We start from the raw sequence: 16,726 nt of genomic DNA on the forward strand, positions 1-16,726 counted from the left end.
AGCCAGAACTGCGGTAAGGACCATAATACCTCTATTTTTTCCAAGGTAGGATCATTAAAGGTACTTGAGCCTGGCTATGGAGATTAGGTTCCAGACACAAGGAGGCTGGGAGGAATTTTCACAATTAAGACTCTGAGGAGAGATTTTTCAGGGCCAGATTACTCCTGATAGGCCTTATGCTGCAATCATTTACCTCATGACTCCTCGTGTCAAACTCGTGGGTAATAAGAAAATATTCACATACATGTAAGATCATTTTAAGATTCAGATGGTGAACAAAATTTAAATGTAACTGTTAAAAAATGTTACTTAAAAAACTGCCAAGACATGCGATCAAGTAATTAAACTGTGCTTAAAAAGCATAACAATGCGTAAGTATCCCTGCAAAAGCCAACAGTACAAATTTTGATACAACAGGTAAGAGACTTGAATGCTTGAGCTGTGGGAAAATGACAAAGGGAGTTGTCTGGAACAAGCTCAGACTTCACAGTAACGGCTGCCTTTGGTTGTTATTCAGTTGCCCAACCCTTTAGTCAAACTTGAAGGGTTACGATGCAAAGAAATAAACAAAATAAAACTGCAGATGAGGGATTGTGTGTTATTTTATATGCTGTAAGGCCCATAAGCTTTGTATGTAAAACCTACCTGACCTATTTAATAGTTTTTGCACCTGTTTATAAGTTATAAGTTGTCATATGCTCAAGGTATCTTCTTGTATATGAGATCAATGTTTTGTTACTGGTTCCTATGGAAAAAGTTAGATTTTCTGATGTAAGGGAAATTGTTATACTGTCTAGGATTTTCATCAGATAAAACTGTGGTTTGCTTGTATCTGTATGATATCATCACTGGGGGCTGCGTGCCAGTTGCTCAGGTAGCGTCACAGTTTCAGTGGATGATGTCATGCGGCGGCTGTGTGAAGGCAAGAGAGGACCCAAATGCACGGCTCTAGACACACGGGGATGAACTCAAAGGCCGGTCTTTATTAACAGGAACATAAGAAGTCATACAAAACTATACTGGGAGCAACTAAAAGCTGAGGCGCTGGGAAGACACGGAAATTGCACACAACCTAGAGGGATGACGCAACACAGAACAAAGGGACACTCTGACATAAATACACAGAAGGTAACGAGGGAAGTGGGAACACACGGGGAACACAGCTGAAGACAATTACTCATGGCCGAGCAGGGAGGACACGAAACTGACGATACTGACACCAAGATGTGGACCTTAAACACAACACAGTACACAGAGATGAGCACGGAGAGAGAGAGGCAGAGAGAGAGGCAGAGAAGAAGGATGAATACGAGGGGATGAGGAGAACACAGAACACACATAGGATGGGAACACGGTACCAGAGCAGACACCACAATAAAAACATGGACACAGAGGGAATCCAAATACCAAACCAAACAATCCAATGGACATAAGAAACAAAATACAAAACTACAGAAAAACTAAGAACACTGGGTCAAAATGACCCAGGACCATGACAGATGATTTAGGCACAACATGGTGTGTTGCTCAGTGACTCACTCATTTTTGCCGTGTCTTATTATCACATGACACCAACGGGAACCTGAAATCTTTCAGTCTGCCAAATAGGAGCTTCTTTAGACCCGAAATGATAACATCCTGTATAAAACACACCTGTTAATATTTACTCTCAGAGGGCAGTGGTTTAAAATCACACTCTTGGAAGATGTCTGTGTGTGTTTGTGCGTTGTTGTTCACAGTGGTCTTTTTCTTGTTTAATCTGTTATTTGGAGCTTACTGAAGTCAGGTCTGTTGACAGTAGCACTCCTATTAGCCCCTTAATACATTCTATTAATATCTCTGTTCAAAGAGATGACAACAGGTTATTTAGTTTTTATACAATGATTCATTGAGCAATGCCGTTAAATACAAACCACCACATTACACACAAAATTAATTAACAGGTGTTCAAAAAGTACAGGCCACTTGCAACTTGTGTTAGAAAAACAGAAGGTGCTTGCTCTGTTTATGTTGCCAAATAAACAAAAACATCCAGGGCATGAGGATGAACGCAAGCGCTAACCACCCAGCGCTACTAAACCTTAAATTTAAACTGCTTGATCAGATGTAATGCAATAAATAAAAGTACCATGCAAACTGTTTGTGCCCAGTTTCAGTTTAGAGCGAACTGCATTTGTGGGCATTGTAATGCCAAGAGGATGACATGCTAAGAACTAATCTCAATGAGTACATCGACGTGCCCTTTAATGTTTCGCAACTTCAGAGACTAGTCTGCACGACACAACATAACAACGCACCAAATATGGATGTCTTTGTGACTGAACAGGTTTCAAGAAAACTTAAAACGACAGTTGGCCCGTTTTAGACGGATCTACTTTTGGTTTGCTAATTTACAACTTATGATGCTCATATGGTTGAGATGAGCGCTACCCCCCCCCCCCCCCCCCTAAAAAAAAGAATGCTGTTTGTTCTATGATAAATACAAGCATGCAGGTGTTGTTTTGTCAGGTTGTATTTTGCCCTGGGGAAAGACTCGTAAAGTCTGTGTAGACCGTTACAGCTCTATACAGGAACAGCTTTTATTTCCTTTTATTTTACTATTTCCTTACATGATTCATGGTGCTTTCAATCACTGTAACAATGCTGATTGCACTAAGCTGTATTAGCTTAAACTGGATTAGTTCACTACAGTATTTTTCAACAACAGACGCTTGTTTTTAAATAACAATTAAAAAGCAATCAAATCAAACAACAAAAGAAATTCTTCAGCTTAATGTTAACAATAATTGGTATACATTTATACTTAGGATTAGTACACTTTAGCGTACAGTGACAACAACCAGGAGCACCTTCATTGAACAGGTCAGACTGGTTCCCATAACAGGTAAATGTTGAGCAAGGTGTGCGAGTTGCTACATGTGTGATACCAAGAAATGGTCACCACAGCTGAGGCACGCAGGAAAGAACATCTTAAAGCTCCCATAACATATTATCCATGCATGGTACTGTGCAAAAGTCTCCAGCCACTCCCCATTTCTTTTCATGTTTCCTCCATGGAACCGGACTTACCTGTAAATTTTAAAGTGATACTGAGTAGTGCTCCAGGCTTTCTGAGCTCTTTCACAGTGTTTATATGGAAACTGGCTGCTTTTTCACTGTTTTTCAATCCAGTCATTGTATCTGATAATATGAATCAGTCGAGCATAAAAGGCTTGCACAGAAGACACCTGAGTGAGTTTTATTTTTATACAAACATAAAAAGAGAACTCAGGGAGGAACCAGTGTTGTGTCTACACATAACAGGTAACTTAGGTATTTTGTTACTAACATACTATCAACCTGTTGTAACAACACGCAGCATTTCCTTACTTGAATCTCCGAAATATAATATATGATGCAAAATATAACACAGTTTGACAGCCATAAAATAATATTTTAATATTTTCACACCAACAAGGTGTTTACCAAATAGCTATTAGCCAAATAGTTACATTACTTAAAATAGTTGTGCATACCTTGGCATTGTGCGCAGGATATTTCTTAAAAGTTCTGAAGAAACTGGAAAAGTGTAGGACAAAAGTAGAAGGGAAAAGCCCAAAAAGAAACTACAGCAGATGAACAGTATTTTATAGTCAAGAAATAGGCCCTTCAGTCTGAGGGAAAAAGTGTCTGTGAAGAAGACATTCTCAAGGAAGGACAAAAAATGTGTAAAAATTTGAACAAGGTAGGGGGGAAAGTTGTACAAATTGTCAATCTGTACAGAAGAGGTAAGCAGAGGTACAACAGTGAGTCCCTACAGCCGTCTTTAGAACACAGAGGTGGTTTTGTCAAAACTGATGAAATAATAAATGAAGCAAAGTACTGTATGTACAAATTCTTTAGTTATTTCTTTATGTACTGTATTCCATGTATGTTTGCATGTTTAGGTAAATCACTGCATCACCACTGTGCTACTATTGTTTCTAACCGATAAAGCTTTTGTATTTATTTATTTATATTTTAAGTCACATTATTAATACTTATTTGGCAACAAAGGGAGTACTATTCAGTATATTTCTGTTGACTAACAACAGACTTCTGGCAGGCATGTGTCATGATGATGAAAGCCTGTGTGGTTGCAGAATGGAGAACTATTACTACTCCCAGCTTACAGTTGTGGCCAGACGTTTTCAGACACTGATGATGCACAAGAATTTCAAGGAGATTTTGGCCTCTTAATGATTTCTTTGAATTGTTCTTTTTCAGGGTGGAATGATTGCATAGCATACATCTTTACTGACTTATACTCCCCTATTAATTTTAGTTAAATTTAGTTAAATTGCACCTCAACCACATGCTTTTGGTAGCCATCAACAAGCTTCTGGGATAATTCTTTCTGGATATTTGAATTTAAATGGGTCCATTTCCTAGCATAGGCCTGACTTTTAAGCAAAGTACACAAATTTCCATTAAGGTTGAGATCTGACATTCCAGTAGTTTACTGTTCATTGCAGGCCTGAGTCTTGGCAGTTACTTTCTTGTTCCTGAGCAACCTAACAAATTTCTTTCATCTGAGGGTAAGAGTTTGAGTGACACATCTGAATAACTTGTATTCACGTAAAATTATTTGAACCAAAGATTTTCAGATCTGCAGTTATTTAGAAATAGCCCCAAGAGACCCTCCCAGCTTGTGCAAACCTATGTTTCTCCTTCTTAAATCTTCAGTCAGTTCTTTGGACTCTTTGTTCTGAGCACTGGTCAATCTAATTAGTGCTGATAAACAAATCATTTTAATGCTGTTGTAGCCAATCACTGACCCGATGTGACCTCTGTATATTAGTGGATAGCCTTTAATGACACAGAGTTCACTTATTAGCCAAGCCCCTATTCTCAAGAAGATGTGAAGACTTTTTAGAAGATATCCCTAACTGTTAGGCATTTTCTAGTCCTTTGACCAAAGTATTTGCAGGACAGACAGTACTAAAGAAAAAAAGACATAACAGCTGTGAGTGAATATTTTTTGAATGGGAAAATATCTGGGCATTACTACACCTTGATTTGTATTTTTTTTATTTTCTGGTCATTTAGATTATCAAGAGTTTAATTTGCCCATCACACTTTATTTCAGTATTACCTAGCCATCATTAAGGAAACTGGCTTAAAATGAGGTAATATAACTGGATAAAGTCATCCAAGAATCTCTAGATAGGTCTCAAATGACATAAAGAGGACTCATTAGATGCCTGTTTCTTTTTCTTTTTTTGGCCAGTAGGTATTTTCTGTGCTATAAGGGATTGTGTGACTGGCCACCAAAAAACAAGGCTGGCATTGTTCCTCTTTTTTTCTTCATGGGTCTCATTCAGGGAATGATTCAGCGTTTTTCATCATTCTGTCACATGTCACAGAAATATGCACACATGGACTAAAATACTGTGTATCCAGTTTAAAAAAACAAACAAACTCCAAAACACTTAAAAGTATCTTTACTCGATTCAGTTTATGCATCTCAGTAAATAAATGTAAATGTTTAATTGGTGTAAAAATAGATAAAACTGTTTTTCAGAAAAAAATCTACAGCATTTTACTATAAACTAACACTCCCTGGGTTCATGTACATTTCAGCATTGGACTATTCTATTAACAATGATATGTATTTTTGTGGTTGTCTCATATTATAAGACATCCTTTTGTATCAGATTTTAAAGAAAACGTTGATGTCTCCAGAAACCCAAGTTCAGTTTGGAGGTAGAAATGATGCCACCTTAAGCTGACTCCACCTTCAGTCATCTAAACTGAATAAAGAAGGTAGAATCTCTTTCTCCCTCTCTCTTCCTCTCTCACTAAAAGCCTTGCACAGGCCTTTGAGCCACAGAGATCCAATGTCACCTTCATCTCAAGAGGGTTGAGCTCACCGACACAGAAGCCCTCCCATCTCACAGCGTACTGAAACAGAATTTTGTTCAGCTCCTTCCTCATCCCCTGCTCCAACTATGTATTCTACCGGTTTGGAGATCCTCGGGATCATTCTGGCTGTGGCTGGCTGGCTGGGAGTAATGGTGACCTGTGGCCTGCCTATGTGGAGAGTGGCTGCCTACATCGGCCAGAACATTGTCATCTCTCAGGTTATCTGGGAAGGCTTGTGGATGAACTGTTCTGTACAGAGCACAGGACAGATGCACTGCAAGGTACATGACTCCATGCTGGGGCTTCCAGTTGACCTGCAAGCAGCTCGTGCCTTGGTCATCATCTCTCTGGTTCTTTGCATTGTGGGCATCATTTTGTCAGTGGCTGGTGCCAAGTGCACCAACTGTAGCCGGGATGTGAGCAGTAAACCTCGCCTCATGGTGGCTGCTGGGGTGACATTTGTGGTGGCTGGACTGCTGCTTCTGCTGGCTGTGTCCTGGACAGCTCACGCCATTGTCCTGGGCTTCTATGACCCCATGCTGGAGGAGACAGGGAAGAGGGAGTTTGGTAATGCTCTGTACTTTGGTTGGGCTGCTTCCTGCCTGCTGATTCTAGGGGGAGCCCTGCTCTGCTGCTCCTGCCCTCGCAGATCAACCACGGCACCAAGTGGTGGTGGTTCTGCACCTTCCCGCATTGACTACTCAGCTGTAAAAACCATATCAGTCAATGGATACACCAGAAGAGACTATGTATGACTGTGTGACATGAGGAAATGATGAACTGCATTTATAAATTTGTGGTTAGTAGATGCATGTTTGGTGCTAGCTTCAAATGTTTAAATGACTGATCCGTGTTTCATGTTTTAGTCGTGAACATTTTTTTTAAAATGATGTGCATTTTTTTGTTTCTTTTGCAAGTATGAACACATTTTTTTCCTCAAAAAGCTGAAATCAAGATGTTTCTAACCTTTAGAAATCTTCACACAATGTACTTGGAAGTAAATTCTGACAAGAGGAAGTTTCACAACTTCAGTTGAAAAGTAAAACTTTTTTTTCAGTAACTGGTTTGTTATCAACTTTTCTTTATAGTGCACTTTGTGCTGTGCTTTTTATTCCAAAAGGTTTGTTGGTGTGCAGAGGCAGGGACATATACCGGCTATAGAGTTCAGCCATGTTTGACCAAGAAGTGCAGTTCAGGGGCATTCCAGCTTTGGATATTTTATTTCAATGTAGATGGAAGAAACTAACAATAGATGGCTTGTTTCAGAAGAGCACCTTGTGCTCCCTTTCTTTTGTAGCCTGCCCTCCATTTGCAAAGTGAAATTGAGTCGGAGATAACAGTCTCCATCTGCAGGGGATGTAACCTCTGCCGAGTCACAACTGAGCCACAAAGACTCTATTGATCAGCTAGTTTGCAACTAATTGCTGTGCACTTCTGCTTGGCATTGGATTCACAGACTCAAAATATAGTTTGAATGTTTAAAAGGGTATGTCAATTCTTTTTTTCTTTTTTTAAAAAAAGCAAACACTATATAAAAAAGATTTACTATGAAAGAAATTATGCTTAAATAGTACACTTTAACAATATAGACAGAAAAATAGTCGACTTGCTTCATTTAAGGTCAACCAACCCATGTGATTGAATCCGTTCGACAAACAAGAAGAGCTAAAAATCCACAAGAAACACAAATTAGAAAACATTTCATCTCTTCTTAACTTAGGCATTAGATACGAAGTTACATATATTTATTAGTATACAGTAAAGTATATTTACGAGCTTCTAAATATACTAGAAATTCCTTTTCAGTGGCCACAGAGCTGCTTACAAAATGTGTCATTCAGCACAACAGTGCAATCGGGTGCTAGTCAGAAGTGATGGAAAACATATTAGTACAAGCCAGCTCCCATTTCAAAGAAACTGCAGATGCAAGAGAGAAAAATGATGTTGTTGTTGGTTAAATGAGGTGTGGACAAACTATGAGTGCATCATTTCCCAGCAGAGGTTGACTCAGGATAAAATGTTAAGGCTTTTTATATTTTTACTGTTCTTATTCTGATGGGCCAAGGCTTGCTCAACAACTTCAAGAAAATATAAATTTCTTGAATAATGTTTGATTTAAGCCCAAGCATTCAAGTGTCTGAAGGCCATGCGTTTGACTGCTGTGGTCCTATGATCATGTCAATAATGTTCATGTTAGTAAAATGGTTTACAAAGTGAAAATGATGCCGTGCAGTTTGTGTTAGTGTGATGAGGAAGCTCTGCTAAATCTTGGAGGCCAGAGTGTAAGTTTTTCTCCACAGCACACTGAAATAAAAGTTGAAATAAATGATGCAATGATTTTCTGAAAAAGGACACTGATAATCCATTCCACCCACCCACAGGACACCTAAACAGACTATTTATGCATTTTCCAACACACTGGCCTATTATATAGTGTTTTCTTCTATTACGAGCACGTGTGTGTACTGAGAGAAATACAGATGTTCCTAAAAGAGTTTCACGAAAGTAATATATTCAGTGCACACTGTATTATGTTAGAGGGGTTTTGTGTTGCATTGCAGTTCCACAAGTAGTGTTAGTCAAGAACTTCCCAGAAGGACAGATTAGTCATTTGAACAGATGCAGTGAAGCTGTTTTCAGCAGTACATATCAGCACATTACACACCCTATTATGATGACATAATATCTAATAATTTAAGCTTTCTAAATTGAGGCTGCTTGAGTAACTCAGTGTGTGCTTTACACTAAGAGAAAATTAACTCGAACAACATTCTTATCAATCACCTGTCTTAAAAAGACATTTTTTAAAATGATATTTCTATAAAAAGCAGAGAAAGAAACCTAGGCCTTGTCTTTTTTGTGGCCAGATGAAAGCGCTTTTTCCAAAACATTTATATCTCTAAACTTTTAAAGATTAAACATTTTTAGGTGGAATTGTGAAAGCTTTCCATAGAACTTGGGATGATGTTTTTTTTTAATCAAATTTATCAGAGGTATGCAGAGGCTTTCACATATATACAAATACAACTTTCACATAATCAGAGAACTCCCACTGGTTTCCAGAGAACTCCCCCCCCCCCCCCCCCCCCCCCCATTTGCTTTTCACCACTTCCATCATGTTCGGGGTTCAGTGACTACTGTTTATCCAAATAAGGTGTAATAAAGTACTAAAGGCATTCACAAACCCATTTGTGCAACTTGCATTAATAATGAGCATTTTTAACAAATTTTCTTTCTGATTCATTTGCCACACACTACTACAATGATACTATTGCTGAAGTTGTCCTCTACTTTCAAGCATTCATCCTTCGACCTTTAACTTTTCTGTTATTCTTTAACTACTGTAGACTTGAGAGAAAAAGCCACTGTTTACTCTCCCCTCACCCAAACAGGTGGGAGAGCTGCTAAGGCCGTGAAAGTTGAATCATTAAGCTGAGTCGGCTGTTTCTGGCAGTACAAATGAGGTGGGGCAGTTAACTATTTGAACTCCTCCAATCAATATCCATGTGACTCCACCTATTTAAAACCATCTGTTCTCGTATCAGCAATAATCTCAATAAATCACTCAGATCTCTTCAAACTACTCTGAGGACATCTGACACTTGACACTTGACAGTGGACACTTCGTATTTACACACAGTGCAGACATGCCTTCAATGGGATTAGAGATTCTTGGAGTGGCCCTGGCTTTCCTTGGATGGATCTTTGCCATTGCGTCTTGCGTTTTGCCCATGTGGAAAGTAACAGCTTTTATTCAAAGTAATATCATCACTACTGAGACGAGCTGGGAGGGCATCTGGATGGAGTGCCGAATCCAGAGCACAGGTTACATGGGGTGTAAAATTCATTACTCCATGTTGGATCTAAGTCCTGAGCTTCAGGCCGCGCGTGCCCTTACTATCCTCTCCATTCTTTTGGGAATTGTGGGGCTTTTTGCAGCCTTTGTGGGAGCAAAGTGTACCAACTGTGTGGATGAAAAGGCAACCAAGGCTCAAGTGATGATTGTTGCTGGTGTGAACTTTATCCTGGCATCTCTGAGCCAGATGATACCCGTGTCATGGTTTGCCCACAATATCATGATGGACTTCCACAATTCAACGGGATTGGGGGAGAAGAAAGACTTCGGTGCAGCTTTGTACCTGGGCTGGGCAGCAGCTGCTTTTCTTCTCATAGGAGGGGCCATCCTCTTGTGCAGCCGGCCCCAGAAGCCTCAGAAAAAGCATGGGCCTCCATCAACGGTATACACTCAACCTAAGTCCGTCGTCCCCAGTGACTATGACAGGAAAGACTACGTCTGAAAAAAACATCTGCTCTTTTATCATATCTTTGCCATCATGGTTGAGGAGAAGAGCCATTTCTTAGAAATTGGTATCGCTCTGCTTTCATGTTCAGAAGGAAATTCCATATTCTGTCTTGGTATATTGTCATGTCCTACATTTTAAGTGCAGACATGTTGCTGTTGGAGATTAACAACTTTAAAGTTCTATTATTTGCAGTCCAAATTTAGAGAGTTTATTCATTTATATGCCTGAAGTTTAAATTGTGTTGATTACGCATTTTTAAATACACATAAATGCTTTGATTAGAATAAGGTGTCATTGTGTTCTGTCTGTATCTATCTATATGCTTTTTTACATCTGTTTCTCTGGAATGTTTTCTTGGTTTACATGTTTTTAATGCCCTTTTTAAACAAACCTCTTGTGATGATTTTGACTGTTGACAATGAGCCCTCACTGTTGAAAATGACGGATTGCTAAGGCTTCAAGATAATCTATTTATCTGTCTATAAAGGATCCTGCAGTTAATGTAAATAATCAATGCGTGACTATGACTGTTTTAAGTGATTGCAAAAATTTAAGTTAAAAAGTATAAAGGGCAGGAAAAAAAAAGAGTGTAAGCAACAAATACATGAAATTAAATGTCAATCAAAATAATCGATGTCAGTGGGTTTTGTTTTTTTTAAGAAATCCGAGGTGTACGATGATCTTTGGATGAATGTTACTGTGAGATAGGGTATGCAGTGTAAAATAAAATAAATAAAAAATAAGTGAATGTGAATAAGCGAACACCCAAAAGAAGCTTTTTCTTCCTTTTTACTTTTTTGAGAGTGAGCTATCTGGTATATCAACATTTGAGAAAAACCATGCAAAATACACACATTAATAATATTTCATAGCATCAACGAAGTAATGTATGTTTTGACTTTTTCAAAATCTAGTTGCTTCCATCATTGGCTGAGAAGCAGTGCTCTATTACACAGCAGTTATATAAACTAATGGTAATGATATAAAATTAACCAAGTCTCTGTTTGATGGTAGACTGGTCAATTATACTCTACTGTTCATACTAAAATGAGAATGTACTAATTTAGAACAAAAATGGTCAAGCTTGATATTGTAGGGGTGTAAAGAAGAACAATGTCATTAATTTTGCACACTCAGATTCATTAGACAACTCAGAGTCTCTGTCACAGCACTTATTCATCTCCCTGTCTCCCATATGTCTGCAGGCTCTGTGATAACAAGAACCGCTACCTTGTCTTACACACATACAACTATCTGAACTCTCACTCCAAACAATGAACCCATTTTACTCCTGGGTTACAGAGTGCTGGGGGATGGGAGCATTCTTAGGGAGACAGTCTTGGACGAAAAGAAATTCAAGGACATTCTACAGACAGATGGATTCATTAAGACTCATAAAGGTTAACAGGACTGCCAGGTGAAAGCCAGCCTCATAAGTCTACTCTTTGTATGTGTAAGGATTTAACTTCACCGAGGTAGTCTGTGCTCTCGTAAAGCTGCAGAGAATCTTCACTCCCTCGCTTAGGAGAAGCAAGGGCTTTTGCAGTGATTATCAGGAGAGTAACAGTTTGTTTTGGAAGTAGTGAGACCAGAATTCTTCATTTATCAGGCATTTCAAAAAAAGCAACATGATATCACAGAGGGAAGGCTGGGCTGAAGGTTTATCAGCTTTAAGAGCAGCTGCAAAGTGAAAGGAAAGATTTCACTGGTTTCACAAAATTTCATTACATAAACGTTTTCTGAGAAGGTAAAATTCCATTTATATTCTTTTTTTAATAAGTTTGCTTGACAACAAAGATCTTTTTTTCTTCCCATACTTTTGTACATTAAACTTAAAACACTTTTAGCTGTAAAAGACCTCTTTGTGGTCAGGCCCATTGTGAAGTTGGCCATGTAAGCCGATAGCAGAAAGACTTGAGTGTCCAGGTAATCCCTCCCCTTTTAGTGATGTCAGCTTCACCACAGACTCCTCCCCTGCACCTGACCAGCCTTATAAAATCAGCTCTAGTGAAGTCGAGGTGAAAGATCATCACACACCAATGCGAGGCCTGAAATTAACCATACCTGGCTCTCTTCTCGGCTCTTCTCCTGTATTAGATTTCTTTTCTGGGATCTTACCTCAGGTGTGACATTCAGCAGGAAAAGGAAAAAGGACCCTCAACATGTCTATAGGGCTGGAGTTGATTGGCATTTCCCTCTGCATTATAGGATGGCTTATTGCCATTGTGTCTTGTGCCCTCCCGATGTGGAGGGTGACAGCCTTCATTGGCAGCAACATTGTGACAGCTCAGATCATTTGGGAGGGCCTGTGGATGACTTGCGTGGTCCAGAGCACTGGACAGATGCAGTGTAAGGTGTATGACTCTATGCTCGCCCTCTCCCAAGATCTTCAAGCTGCCCGAGCTCTCACAGTCATCTCCATCCTGTTAGCAATCCTGGCTTTGCTCATTGCTATTGCTGGGGCCAAGTGCACCAACTGCATTGAAGACGAGGCATCCAAGGCCAAAGTGATGATCATCTCTGGAGTCTTCTTCATTGTATCCGGTGTCATGCAGCTCATTCCTGTCTCCTGGTCTGCGAACACCATAATCAGGGATTTCTACAATCCGTTACTCACTGATGCTCAGCGGAGGGAGCTGGGGGCTGCAATGTATATTGGCTGGGGAGCCGCTGCACTCCTGATTCTGGGCGGTGGACTGCTCTGTTTCTCCTGTCCGCCTCGTGAGACACGATACAACCCTTCACGAATGGCTTATTCTGCCCCACGGTCTGTCGGTGGGCCAGGTTTAGAAAGGAAAGACTATGTATGAACCAAAAAGAAAAAGAAAAAAAAACAGTACTCAATCTTGAACTTGCTCACCCCATCAAAGTGAGATTGTCTTTAGACGAAGAGCTCATAAAAAATGAGAACTGTTCAATGAGGGATGCATTTGATTTTGCCTGTAATATTAAGTATTTTTGTGATGGACCTTTTGCTTTTCAAGAGACTGAAAAAGGATGAAAGAGACATGTCTGTGCATATCTTAGTACTCCATCTTTTTCAGATTAATATTGTTTATTTTTTGTTACTGTTACATTTTATATGGTACCAACTTCTTTACATGTTTACAAAGAAAGTTTTTTTCCCCACAAGCCACCACTGCCACATTCATACTAAAGCATCCCTCTGTAGAAAATTTAATGATTTGGTGTGTTGAATAGCACACAGAGGTAAATACTGTAGAAACAATATCAATAATGACCTGTACCAGCCAAGACAAATGTTAACATGCATTAAATGGAGTTTCTTTTACATTGTGGAAAGGGTGAAAGTCTGCTGAGAGACTGGAGGTTGCAGGACACACAGTGTCCACAGTGTGTACTGAGAATAAAAGAACATGGGTTCTGAGGCAACTTTTCACTGAGCTAATCATGCTGTATTACATGATGAATATGTATTTTTCAATGGCCTTTTTTTCTAAATAAAATGACTTTTTAAGATTTTACCCCTTTCTTTAAAAAAAATGTTTTCATCAAGAACATAAAAAATGTTTTTGTTAATCTTTTAACAGCATACAGACTCTTGCATGAGTCAGTAAACCAGTAACAAAAAAGGAAGGTGTGTGTTCATGAGAGTAACCCTGATATTCAATCCTGAGATATAAATTACCTCCAGCTGGCAGCTTTACCACATACGCTCTAAACAATTAGCCACAGGATCAGTTAACTGGCAGAGGTGAGAATGTGAGCACAAAACAGTGGAGTCATTCCAGGCAAGTTGCATTTCTTTTATTTCTTGTTGCTACACCTGTTTGCAGGTAGTACCCATTAACAACACACACCTTCACTATACGTCACGTAACAGGATGTAAAGAAATATCTTTGGTACAGCAGCTAAGACAAGTTAACTACAGCTAATAGCTTGAATAATTAAATAAAACAACGTCCTTCATGAAGTAAAATTATCTGAAATCAAAATAAATACTACAAAACAAAATAAAAATGCATGTATAACACTAAAACAAAGTAAAATATTTCAAATTTATGAAAGTAAAAACAAGATTTAAAAGTGTTCACCAATTGCAGTAAAACTTTAACTTCTCCTCAATCTTCTACTACCTAGTTTTTCATTTTGTCTCTTTATTTAATAAAAACATGCAGCAAAGGAGCACATAGTGATCTTAACTCAGAAGCTTAAAAAAAACTCCTACCAACTAGAATTTCCATGCAATGACAGACATCCTTTTCAGTGTAGTTTCAAAACGCATGCAAACACATCTGAGGAAGGCAGGAATGTTAAAAATTTATGAATATCTCACAGTAAATATGGAAGAGGTCCCTTGGTGCTGTATCATGTTACTGACTGCTGTCTCTTAGTCCTATACATTCAACAATGGACAAGGAGCTGCTTGACATCTGGTCACGATCCCTGTAACCACAGGTTAGAGCTCATTTAAATTAAAAGTTCTTTTAAACTAATTGAGATTAACTTTTTGTATAACTGCATTATAATAGATGTGGGCATCCAAACACATCCCTCTCAAATGGCTAAAATATTAAAGTTTCAGACATTTACAAGAAATTTTCTTTAAACTTGAAAGTTTTAAATGAAATAAATATCAAATAAATAAAACAAATGAGCTCTTTTCTCAGACATGTGACAGAGGATCATCATCTAAAGTTGTTTACCACTGAGCACCATTTCCCGTGTGTTGTTCCAGTGACTGGTCTAGGAGCCTCGGGCATGTTTGGCTGCTGTTAATCGGTGATTTACACACAGGTGCACTTTAAACCATTCTAAGATCAGGTACCACACTTTAGCGATGGAAAGAAGTGAAATGAAATTAATCATTTTTATTTGAAGGAGAATTATTTTTGACGAGAAGTATAAAAGGAGTCAAGTATCAGCTTAAAATAATACTTATTACAAAATCAATTCTTTATTTGCTCTGCAAAATATAAAGTCCTACTAAGAGCCCTACTCCCAGCTGGTGAATTACAACACAGAAACTTTATAAAACTAGTGATTAACTCAAAAAACAAATTCAAAATAATACCATAAATAAACAGGGAAAAACCCAGGGAGTTGGAATTGAGAAGCAAACGGGGACCAACCAACCCCAGAGTTCCTGAGGGTCTAATAAAACTGTATCTAATCAAATACCTAAACCTGGATGAGTGGGGGGAAAGAAGAAAGGGCAGTCTGTGAGTGTTTCTGGTCATGCTCTGCTGGCTCTAGCCAAACTCTGGTCACATGACCGAAACTGGGGAATGTGAAGGACAGTGAGGTTGCCTGGCACCTGGAGGCAGAAAAGGAAAACAGCCCCCTTCCCTGATAATTACACAGACTCACTGTGTCCACTCACTGTGAACAGAAACTCACCAAGATTCCTACCAGTAACAGCAAGAAATGCAAATCCAAAGCACAACAGATCCACATATCAATGATAAAACAATGAGGATAACAAAGTTAGTGAACCAACAAAAGAAATTCTGTTAATCTTCAAGAAACATTTCCTACCTAAATTTAACACTTTTTTATCAGCTAAATTTATTATTAACAATATGGCCAGGATGAGAAAGTTGCCAAAATCTTACTTTGCAGAAACAAGAGCAGGAATGGAAAAAAGGAGAGCAAAGCCACTAAATGTTTCCAGTACTGGAAGTAAACTTTACAAGTTTTAAATCAAATGTACTGTGGCTCCACTGGGCATAGCAGAAAGAGGACATTATCAAAGGCAGATCACGTGTGTGTCTGCAAAAGTAAAAACAAACACAGGACCTGGTGTTAGCAATCACTGAAGTTTCCGTTTAATGGATCAATGCTCAGCACAAAAACCTTGGCTGCAGTATTCTCAGGAGCATCTAAGGCTACGTCCACACATACAAAACTACGTTTTTCGGGTTTTGTTCTTAAAAAAATCCAGTCTAAATGTGCAGTTTTGAAAAAATATTGCTAAATAACGCTAAAAACAAAATGTGTGCCGATCAGAAGTCTAGAAGTCTGGGAGGGAAAGACTGAACAGGGTTTTGTACCCTCACAAAACCTTAAGTACTTTTGAAAAGTTTTCCTGGAAAAGCAGTTAATTTTGTGTTACTTTTGTGTTACTTTTCAAGTGTCTTCAACATTTCAAATGTTAATGTTAATTAATGTTAATAACTAAAGACAGTATTTTGGTTGGTGTCGACTCACAACTTAGGCATGAACAAAATGCATACAGCATACATAAATTTAAAAAAAAGTAAAAAGTAAATTTATTCAAATTTTCTCCAGAACTGGAAACCCACATTGTATAACAGGGAAAATCCTGGAAGATAACATCATGCCATCAGTGAGCCAGCTGACTCTTGGGTTTTGACAGAACTGCCAACAGGAAAATGACCCCAAATAAGTCCCAAAGTTTCACACTTTGTTTAAGTTGAGGGAAATCCTATTGATATAATTTAACAAAGATATTTAAACCACTCTTGTGTAAGTTGAAGTAAAGCTAGCAGAATGCAGAATCGGGTTTGAATAACTTTGTGTCTGCACATTCATGTGGCACTTTTTTGATGCTATC

The 16,726-nt window shown here is 38.6% G+C and overlaps 3 protein-coding genes across 3 annotated transcripts; all 3 read left to right on the forward strand.

Annotated features, from left to right (window-relative positions):
* Window positions 1-5,604: 5,604 nt before the first annotated feature.
* LOC309687156 (claudin-4) lies at window positions 5,605-6,856 on the forward strand. The gene has a single exon (XM_082501894.1). The coding sequence runs from the start codon at window positions 5,970-5,972 to the stop codon at window positions 6,636-6,638; it is 669 nt and encodes a 222-aa protein (XP_082358020.1). The 5' UTR covers window positions 5,605-5,969; the 3' UTR covers window positions 6,639-6,856.
* Window positions 6,857-9,162: 2,306 nt separating this feature from the next.
* On the forward strand, window positions 9,163-10,282 carry LOC309687157 (claudin-4-like). The gene has a single exon (XM_082501895.1). It carries the CDS (start codon window positions 9,531-9,533, stop codon window positions 10,179-10,181), a length of 651 nt encoding a protein of 216 aa, XP_082358021.1. The 5' UTR covers window positions 9,163-9,530; the 3' UTR covers window positions 10,182-10,282.
* A 1,906-nt stretch (window positions 10,283-12,188) lies between these two features.
* LOC309687158 (claudin-3-like) lies at window positions 12,189-13,672 on the forward strand. The gene has a single exon (XM_082501896.1). It carries the CDS (start codon window positions 12,350-12,352, stop codon window positions 12,995-12,997), a length of 648 nt encoding a protein of 215 aa, XP_082358022.1. The 5' UTR covers window positions 12,189-12,349; the 3' UTR covers window positions 12,998-13,672.
* The last annotated feature ends 3,054 nt before the right edge of the window (window positions 13,673-16,726 follow it).

Source organism: Aulonocara stuartgranti, assembly GCF_965226115.1.
Source record: "Aulonocara stuartgranti genome assembly, chromosome: 14".
Classification (NCBI taxonomy): Eukaryota; Metazoa; Chordata; class Actinopteri; order Cichliformes; family Cichlidae; genus Aulonocara; species Aulonocara stuartgranti.

Coding starts and splice junctions, on each gene's coding strand:
- LOC309687157 (XM_082501895.1), top strand. CDS start 9,531: ATGCCTTCAATGGGATTAGAGATTCTTGGAGTGGCCCTGGCTTTCCTT.
- LOC309687156 (XM_082501894.1), top strand. CDS start 5,970: ATGTATTCTACCGGTTTGGAGATCCTCGGGATCATTCTGGCTGTGGCT.
- LOC309687158 (XM_082501896.1), top strand. CDS start 12,350: ATGTCTATAGGGCTGGAGTTGATTGGCATTTCCCTCTGCATTATAGGA.